We start from the raw sequence: 10,081 nt of genomic DNA, 5'->3' as shown, positions 1-10,081 counted from the left end.
CGCAATTTTTTTTCTCAAAAAATCGACTATCGAATTTTGGGCTTTTAAGCACTTTTTCTAACGTAAAATGAGCCGAGAAAAACGATGGCGCAAACCGCATCTCAATATCTCTAATAGTTTCCGAGATATTTAACTTTGAAAATTGGGAAAAATGAGAAAAAATGAAAAACAACTATCCGAAACTTTGATCGGCCATAACTCAGTTATTTGTTGTCGGATCTGAATTTAAATCCCGGATTTTAAGTTTACTCTAAAAAATAAGCGAGATATCGATATGAGAAGTTTGGCCATAGTTTTGGTCATGAATTTTTGTGAAAATTTGCAACTTTCGACTATTGGAAAATCTAAAAACTATTTCTTACGTAAAAAATCGCGTGAAAAACAATGGCGCAAACCGCATTCCAATATCTGAAATGGTTTCCGAGATATCGAGCACGAATTGTTTTGAACCGTCAAAAATTTGGCCCTCTAGCGACAACAACCCAAAAAAGAAAGAAAAAAATCCTACCTTGTTGGATCCAACGTCGCCATCGTCTTCGCACACGGACTTACTGCAATAGAAATTTTTTTTTAGAAATTTGGCCAACGATTTCAAGCCAGCAGTTAACTTACCCTTTAATCCTGATCCCTAAGTGGTATCGTCGCGCTCCTACCACTGCATCCCCCTCCAGGAAGCAGGAACCAGGAACCACTCACTCACTTTGTTTTAAAAACGATGTTAGTTTTATTATTATGACACTACTGAAACTGAACTGATCTATCTCGCGCACTAAAAATTTCGGCACTCGAAATCAATGGTGGAAACTGAAAAAAAAAGAGAAAGTTTGAATAGATAAAAAGATTAACATCGAAGAGATAAAATGTCAGAAATTCTAGTCGACAAATATGCAGAATAGGAAAAATAAATTAAATCTGAGTGACTCCCCCCCATTTTGGGTCTCAAAATACACCCCTTTCGCGAACACAGACACCGTAATATTCATTTAAAAACACTAGTTTTTAGAATTACTAAATTTTCCCAAATTTTATAGCTGTAGCACTAATAGTACAAGTCCTACCTTTAAACCCTGGCAATCACTAAACTACAATAAAATAAATTTCGAGCCACCGTAGCACGACGTCTTTCTTACACAAAACTCGGAGTACAACTAAATAAACGATGACTTTACGGGGGTTATTAAATAATGATTATTTAACTCTTTTTTTTGGAAAAAAATTTCTAGCATTTTATTTGTAATTGATTTGTCCTTTCACTAATTAGGAACAATGCAGCTCAGTTAGTTACGTATTCTGCATTAAAAAAACAGGACTAAAACGTACGGAAAAATATCACACAGCCATTCAAAATTATTTCTCCTTATTGAAAATCTATCAATTTCGTTATTAATTCGCCTCGCGTTTTCAAAAGACATTTCATCCCAAGACTCGCGGAAAATCCCGTTTCGGCAATATTAAAACTATCAAATAGAAATTTACTAAAGAATGCGACGCAATTTTTGTTAAAACACTTCCCTTACATTAAAAACATGTACCGGGTGTCATTCAAAGAATAATCCACCCCTGACCAAATTCAATTTGGAAGTTCGAGAGAGCAGGAAAAAAATAAAATTCATTTTCCCATGTTATTTCCCTATGTTCAGCAGTCGCTGGAACACCCGGTATTTAAAGTGCCTTGCAATAATCAGATTTTATAATAACACATTGACCCAAATTTCGAATTTTTCAAACACGTCTTTTTTAAACGAAACTACAAACACGCCTGTAATGATCTGTAACCCAATTCCGCCAAAATTCAAATGAACCGCCAAACTCGAGAACCGCGAACTTTAAAATAAATAAAACGGCCGAAAACCGTGATCGTCTGAAACGGCTAGGACCTACGTTGTGTTGTGAAGGCGGATGTTCATTAGATACAAAGCAGTGCATCGTCTTTTAGGAAGAGCGTACCAACACAAAGAAATAAAAATACACCAGACCAAATGTGGTTTAACTTGTTTTATTCAAACTTTAGAAGTTTGAATGGTTTTGACTTAAATTTTACAGCTACGTGTCCATTCTTAACATTTCAAGAAATACAAGCATTTGAACAGACGATTTGATCATGTTACAAAATACTTAATAATTTTTAATCTCAAAGGAAGTCACTTTACAAAGAAACGTTTCGGTACAAAGATGCAATAAACAAATTAACGGAAAGTGAATTACATCAAAAGAACTACAAAAATCTCCCATTCTCTCTGTTGTGAGTGTGATCAAACTACAAAAATTATTGAAAACAAAATAACAATGAAAAACAACACACAATTTACCAAGTAGACATGTACAAACAATTTATCAATAAACATTAATAAAAGATAATTATTTTCAAAGGCGACAGACAGAAACAGGACGAGATATGTTTTCGGAAGACCCGAAGACAATTTTTCCTATTCCGCAACATACAGGCGGTGTCTTATCGAGAGTACTAACAAATTATGGCCAGATTAAGAGTAACCAACATCACCCGCGGAAGACCCGCTAGTTAGGTGAACCCTGACTACCCCGAGAGTCCCACGTAACAAGCTTCCAGCACTGGAGGGTTTTCGAAAGTCAAAAATCAAAGTTTAATTTTGAATTGATCACACTCTAAAAGAATGTACTAACATTAACGCGAGAGGCTGTTTGTTATGTTGTGTCTTTTGTGACGAAAAAAGTCTAAGCATCTAAGAAATCAAGGGACATACATAAAATACATAAACATATAAATTTTCAGTTTCGATAAAATACAATGGAAGAGAAAGTCGTGGACTTTAGGAAAAATGTACTCGTTTTTGTTCACAAATGACACAGAGTGATCCAAAAAGACATTCCCAGTTAATTTCATGTATTTCACAATTTCTTTAAAATCCTATTCTATTTTTAATCCTTCGAACTCAACAGTATAAATTCCTTGAACTGAATCGAATAAAAATTCCAGTTCCCAAAACTATCAGGTTTCCACGAATCTAAACTGCTTCTGCACGTGGCTTATCGGACGGTGGGCGAACACTGGTTGAATCCAGACGCTTACGTCAGCGGAAAAAAAACGCGTTACTTTAGAATTGTAGGGAAAATAACTACTTTACATGAATCCGGGGTGACTTCCTTCTTCAGACAACAAATGACAAAAATTATTACATACCAAAAGGTGACAACGCACAAGCGCTTCTACAAGGGGCCCTAAAATAACACCACACTCCCGTTAAAATTAATGGGTAAAAAAAAATTGTTTAAAAGATTTTAACAAACAAAAAATTAAAAAAAAAAAACACAAAAATGAAAAATTAGAACAAAATAACGATTAAAATTAACACTGTGAAAAATATGGCGAAACGCACTCGATAGCACAACACCTTAGTACTCCCGAACTCGTAACAAGAATGAATCGCCTCCGGCGTCGCCCGCCTCCTCCGCTGCGGCGGTGGTGAACTCCCAAGTCCACCAACTTCTTAACGCAAAAATTCCTGCGGTCGTTGTGGCGCGAAAAGTTTGAAATTTTAATTTGAAGTGGGACACTACACGCCTAAAGAATAAATAATGAGCACTAATTTCACTATGCAACAAAATTTTAACATTTGGTTTTCGCTGGGGCGTTAATTTTAAGTCCTTCTTAAGTATGCAATAAGACGTCAGGGTCACATTAGGATTTTTAGCGAATTTGTCATACATATTTCCTCCAGAAAGAAAATCAATCGAGGCATATTTCAACAAAGGTCTATTAGTGTGAACCTTTTTTCATATAATTGAACTTGAAATTGGCCAAAATATTCGCGAAGTTTTCAATATTGTTATCCAACTCTTTTTTTGCCAAAAAAAACAATTGTTTGTCAGTGGTGCGGTACTGCTCAACTTGTCTGCCCTTCAACTAATTAAGTAATTGAAGGATAAAATGAATACATAAGACCTAAGCGAATTCCAGCACTATGGCGTGAGACGACTATGGAAGTTTTTACGACGATTATGAAGTTGAGTTTCATATGTGCTTTCAAATAAAATTTAAATCTCAAAATTAATATTGAGCGGTTAATTTTGAGAAGAATGTTTCCGTTTCAATAAAAAAATTTCAAAATTCTGAAAGCAATCTTCAAATTTTGTTTGCCATATCCAACAGTCAAACACAAATCCTAGATAAACATTTGTAAGAACCAAAAAAGTCTAAATGTACCTAACTTCCTTTAAAATCCGATTATTACTAAACATAAACACTCTGTATATTAAACAACTTTTGTTAACGCTAACAAACTGAAAAAATGAACAACGTTTCACCTAACGTTTCTATGAATTGAAAACTCTCCAAAATGTCTATAAATGAATATGATGGGCTAGTACATTACCTTACAAGATATTTTATCAGAGTAGCAAATTTCCGAAACGACCGTCTTTATCAAAAGTCGAAACACAACTGATTCCAATAAAGAGATTAATACCTACGTAATTTCCTAATTGCTTATCTTATAACTTTTTTCTTGAGCGAACAAAAAATAATCAGGTAGTGCTATTGCCATAACCGAGGGAAATGAATGGACAAGGTCGAGTTCCAATATAAATCCAAATATACAGTGTCCGAACGATTTGTAGACGAAACTGATTTTGCAACTTTCTGTGTCTTTCGTTCTACAATTTTGCAATTTGACAGAGTTACACGACTTAAAAATAGTAAGTTCCCCAAATTTCAGGACTGTAGCATTAAAATTACCAAAATTATGAAATTTAGTCAAGGATGTGGAAACTTTTGCTTGTCTCAAAAATTAAAATTTCTAAAATATGTGTCATTGCGGCGCAAAAATAGTCACTTCCCCAAATTTCATAGCTGTAGCAATAAAACTACCAAAATTACGGATTTTGCTATACTAGAGCACGTGACCATCTAGCGCGGGACTTTTGAAATTTGAAATCGGTAGAGTTGGAGTTGGAAATGAAAAGTCTACGTTTAGTTTAGGTTGCAGATAAGCACAAAGGTCACAAATTTTTATTGAAATCTTTCATTATTCTCCTGATGTTGATATGTACACAACCAGTTAACCTCAAAACTTGCTAAATTCAGTTTTTCTTCAATTTTATCTCTAAAGAATTTAAAGACAGATTTTCACAAAAGAAATTTGAAAAATTTACACAGGAGGGTTGACTGATGGCAATGAGCGCCTACTTTTTTATAAGGTGTCTGCAGTTTTTGATTGGTCTCAAAAATAAGCATTTCTAAAATCTGTGTTTTTGGCTCTACAATTTTGAAATTTAATAGAGTCAATATACGAATCAAAAAAAGTAACTTTCCCAAATTTCATAACTGTTGCACTAAAATTATCCAAATTACGAATTTCAGTCAAGGACGTGGAAACTTTCACTTGTCTCAAAAATTAAAATTTCTAAAATCTGTGTCATTGCGACGCAAAAATAGTAACTCCCCCAAACTTCATAGCTGTAGCACTAAAACTACCAAAATTACGAATTTTACTGTACTAGAGGACGTGACCATCAATGCGCTCGTCTAAACTTCGTAACAGCCCCTAGGGATGTTTATTGGGAACAGTTAACGTCTTGGGCAAGTTTGCCAAAGACCATGAATGGAGAGAAAAGAAAACAAACAAACCTTCCATCCTTCCTCAACAAGCAGCGATGCATCCAGAACTCCAGATCTCACGTTTTCAAAAAACCAATAGAAAGAACTTCGTGCTCCCGCAATGAAATCAGCAACACTCTGAATATTTCCCAGTCACTGAACGACATCTTCGACCACTGGAAATAGAACATTTGACTTTGAGTTAAAACATGTTTAAATTTTACCTTTTTCATCCACATTGCAGTAAAGCAACACCTTTTTCGTGATGTTATGCTCCTGGATCACTCCACTGTACGCAGAATGAGTGGTTTCTTCAATTCTGTGCAATAACTTGCAGAGTCCTTCAACGTTGAGCGACGACAACCGCCTTTTCGACATCTTAGGCTATGGGTGGTACCATCAAGATGCTGCAAGATGTGTGTAGTCATGAGAAGACCATCATCTATATACTCAGTCTCTTAATAATAAACTCTGGTAATGAAGTTGGAACCTGAAATACCACAAAACATTATAAAGCTGGAATTCAAACAATTTTCAGCTTACCTGCCTTTAAAAATTTCTATAAAGACCCGGAAATTTGTTGCAAATCAAATCCAAGACTAAATACCTTCAAATGAACTTCTTAACTTGTGTGATTTCTTTGGACCATTCCCAGAAGAACGAGAAAGTAAAGAATTTGTTGTGCTCTGAAAATAAGTCTTAATTAGTAAGAATTATTTCGCTTCAACATGCAGCATATAGGCAACCAATTATACACCTTAGTAATTTTGTGGTAAGTTAGTAACTTTTCTTTCTTAGGTTGATGCCAGTTTGCACCAACCGTTCAACCAATCAAAATTAAGCAAGCATTTCTAAAATCTGTGTTTTTGGCTATACAATTTTGAAATTTAATAGAGTCAATATACGAATCAAAAAAAATAACTTTCAGAACTGTTGCACTAAAATTATCCAAAATTACAAATTAAATCAAAATCAACCCAAAATCCTTCTTTTGGAAAAAAATGTTCTATAGTTTCTTCATCATATTGAGCCGCTGATACTACCAACATCACCAACGACTTAACCTCAAAAATCACAACATTTAATTTTCTCTTAACCTTCTCCCTAATAAAGAATTGATTTACCCCCAATAATCTTTGAATATTTCCGCAAGAAACTGAAAAAACCATCTGGCTCTACAACAGAACTCTCCGTTCTTGGCTTTGTTGGAAAAATCGTAAAATTTACCTTAATTTACACGGTTTTGGCTGGTGACCACGACTAAGACACTTGAAACACTTCCATGAATGTTTCAGAACACAAAATTTCACGTGGGAACACTAAAAACTTGTGTTTTTACGCGAAATTTGAGAGCCGGACACTTACAACAAATGACACATTCCGAACTTTCGACAGCTGCCGTCTGTCAAACTCTAGCGCGGGACTTTTGAAATTTGAAATTGGTAGAGTTGGAGTTGGAAATGAAAAGTCTACGTTTAGTTTAGGTTGCAGATAAGCACAAAGGTCACAAATTTTTATTTAAATCTTTCATTATTCTCCTGATGTTGATATGTACACAACGAGTTAACCTCAAAACTTGCTAAATTCAGTTTTTCTTCAATTTTCTCTCAAAGAATTTAAAGTCAGATTTACACGAAAGAAATTTGAAAAATTTACACACGAGGGTAGACTGACAGCAATGAGCGCTTACTTTTTTATAAGATGTCTGCAATTTTTAATTGGTCTCAAAAATAAGCATTTCTAAAATCTGTGTTTTTGGCTCTACAATTTTGAAATTTAATAGAGTCAATATACGAATCAAAAAAAGTAACTTTCCCAAATTTCATAACTGTTGCACTAAAATTATCCAAATTACGAATTTCAGTCAAGGACGTGGAAACTTTCACTTGTCTCAAAAATTAAAATTTCTAAAATCTGTGTCATTGCGACGCAAAAATAGTAACTCCCCCAAATTTCATAGCTGTAGCACTAAAACTACCAAAATTACGAATTTTACTGTACTAGAGGACGTGACCATCAATGCGCTCGTCTAAACTTCGTAACAGCCCCTAGGGATGTTTATTGGGAACAGTTAACGTCTTGGGCAAGTTTGCCAAAGACCATGAATGGAGAGAAAAGAAAACAAACAAACCTTCCATCCTTCCTCAACAAGCAGTGATGCATCCAGAACTCCAGATCTCACGTTTTCAAAAAACCAATAGAAAGAACTTCGTGCTCCCGCAATGAAATCAGCAACACTCTGAATATTTCCCAGTCACTGAACGACATCTTCGACCACTGGAAAAAGAATATTTGACTTTGACTTAAAACATGTTTAAATTTAACCTTTTTCATCCACATTGCAGTAAAGCAACACCTTTTTCGTGATGTTATGCTCCTGGATCACTCCACTGTACTCTGGGAGCGCAGAATGAGTGGTTTCTTCAATTCTGTGCAATAACTTGCAGAGTCCTTCAACGTTGAGCGACGACAACCGCCTTTTCGACATCTTAGGCTATGGGTGGTACCATCAAGATGCTGCAAGATGTGTGTAGTCATGAGAAGACCATCATCTATATACTCAGTCTCTTAATAATAAACTCTGGTAATGAAGTTGGAACCTGAAATACCACAAAACATTATAAAGCTGGAATTCAAACAATTTTCAGCTTACCTGCCTTTAAAAATTTCTATAAAGACCCGGAAATTTGTTGCAAATCAAATCCAAGACTAAATACCTTCAAATGAACTTCTTAACTTGTGTGATTTCTTTGGACCATTCCCAGAAGAACGAGAAAGTAAAGAATTTGTTGTGCTCTGAAAATAAGTCTTAATTAGTAAGAATTATTTCGCTTCAACATGCAGCATATAGGCAACCAATTATACACCTTAGTAATTTTGTGGTAAGTTAGTAACTTTTCTTTCTTAGGTTGATGCCAGTTTGCACCAACCGTTCAACCAATCAAAATTAAGCAAGCATTTCTAAAATCTGTGTTTTTCGCTCTACAATTTTGAAATTTAATAGAGTCAATATACGAATCAAAAAAGTAACTTTCCCAAATTTCATAACTGTTGCACTAAAATTACCAAAATTACGAATTAAATCAAAATCAACTCAAAATCCTTCTTTTGGAAAAAAATGTTCTATAGTTTTTTCATCATATTGAGCCGCTGATACAACCAACATCACCAACGACTTAACCTCAAAAATCGCAACATTTAATTTTCTCTTAACCTTCTCCCTAATAAAGAATTGATTTACCCCCAATAATCTGTGAATATTTCCGCAAGAAACTGAAAAAACCATCTGGCTCTACAACAGAACTCTCCGTTCTTGGCTTTGTTGGAAAAATCGTAAAATTTACCTTAATTTACACGGTTTTGGCTGGTGACCACGACTAAAACACTTGAAACACTTCCATGAATGTTTCAGAACACAAAATTTCACGTGGGAACACTAAAAACTTGTGTTTTTACGCGAAATTTGAGAGCCGGACACTTACAACAAATGACACATTCCGAACTTTCGACAGCTGCCGTCTGTCAAACTCTAGCGCGGGACTTTTGAAATTTGAAATTGGTAGAGTTGGAGTTGGAAATGAAAAGTCTACGTTTAGTTTAGGTTGCAGATAAGCACAAAGGTCACAAATTTTTATTTAAATTTTTCATTATTCTCCTGATGTTGATATGTACACAACGAGTTAACCTCAAAACTTGCTAAATTCAGTTTTTCTTCAATTTTCTATCTAAAGAATTTAAAGTCAGATTTACACGAAAGAAATTTGGAAAATTTACACACGAGGGGTTGACTGATGGCAATGAGCGCCTACTTTTTATAAGGTGTCTGCAATTTTTGATTGGTCTCAAAAATAAGCATTTCTAAAACCTCAAAAATTGCAACATTCAATTTTCTCTTAACCTTCTCCCTAATAAATAATTGATTTACCCCCAATAATCGAATATTTCCAAAAGAAACTCGAAAAGCCAAAAGCTAAAACAGAACTCCCCTTTCTTGGTTAAAATGGACCAACCCGATTCTGTTGGAAAAATAGTGAAATTTACCTTAATTTACACTGTTTTGGCTGGTGACCACGACGAAAACACTTGAAACACTTCCATGAATGATTCAGAACACAAAATTTCACGTGGGAACACTAAAAACTTGTGTTTTTACGCGAAATTGGAGAGCCGGCCACTTACAACAAATGACATCTACCGAACTGACGACAGCTGCCGTCTGTCGAACTCTAGCGCGGGACTTTTGAAATTTGAAATCGGTAGAGTTGGAGTTGGAAATGAAAAGTCTACGTTTAGTTTAGGTTGCAGATAAGCACAAAGGTCACAAATTTTTATTTAAATTTTTCATTATTCTCCTGATGTTGATATGTACACAACGAGTTAACCTCAAAACTTGCTAAATTCAGTTTTTCTTCAATTTTCTATCTAAAGAATTTAAAGTCAGATTTACACGAAAGAAATTTGGAAAATTTACACACGAGGGGTTGACTGATGGCAATGAGCGCCTAC

General features: G+C 34.9%; 1 protein-coding gene across 2 annotated transcripts; it reads right to left on the bottom strand.

Annotated features, from left to right (window-relative positions):
- Positions 1–7,738: 7,738 nt before the first annotated feature.
- On the bottom strand, positions 7,739–9,790 carry LOC148165475 (kinase D-interacting substrate of 220 kDa-like). Of its 2 annotated transcripts, none has more exons than XM_088049711.1 (4): positions 9,617–9,790; positions 8,229–8,371; positions 7,901–8,175; positions 7,739–7,852 (listed from the first exon to the last, which is right to left on the bottom strand). In XM_088049711.1, the coding sequence occupies exons 3-4, from the start codon at positions 8,061–8,063 to the stop codon at positions 7,830–7,832; spliced, it is 186 nt and encodes a 61-aa protein (XP_087905837.1). In that variant the 5' UTR covers positions 8,064–8,175; positions 8,229–8,371; positions 9,617–9,790; the 3' UTR covers positions 7,739–7,829. The 2 variants fall into 2 exon arrangements, with proteins under 2 accessions (XP_087905837.1, XP_087905838.1); XM_088049712.1 differs by lacking the exon at positions 9,617–9,790 and adding an exon at positions 8,920–9,006.
- Between the last annotated feature and the right edge of the window lie 291 nt (positions 9,791–10,081).

Source organism: Gnatocerus cornutus, unplaced genomic scaffold (assembly GCF_029298725.1).
Source record: "Gnatocerus cornutus isolate USDA-ARS CGAHR unplaced genomic scaffold, icGnaCorn1.1 ctg00000307.1, whole genome shotgun sequence".
Taxonomy (NCBI): Eukaryota; Metazoa; Arthropoda; class Insecta; order Coleoptera; family Tenebrionidae; genus Gnatocerus; species Gnatocerus cornutus.
Note: the sequence above shows the minus strand (reverse complement) of the source record. Positions and strands in the feature narration are given on the sequence as shown.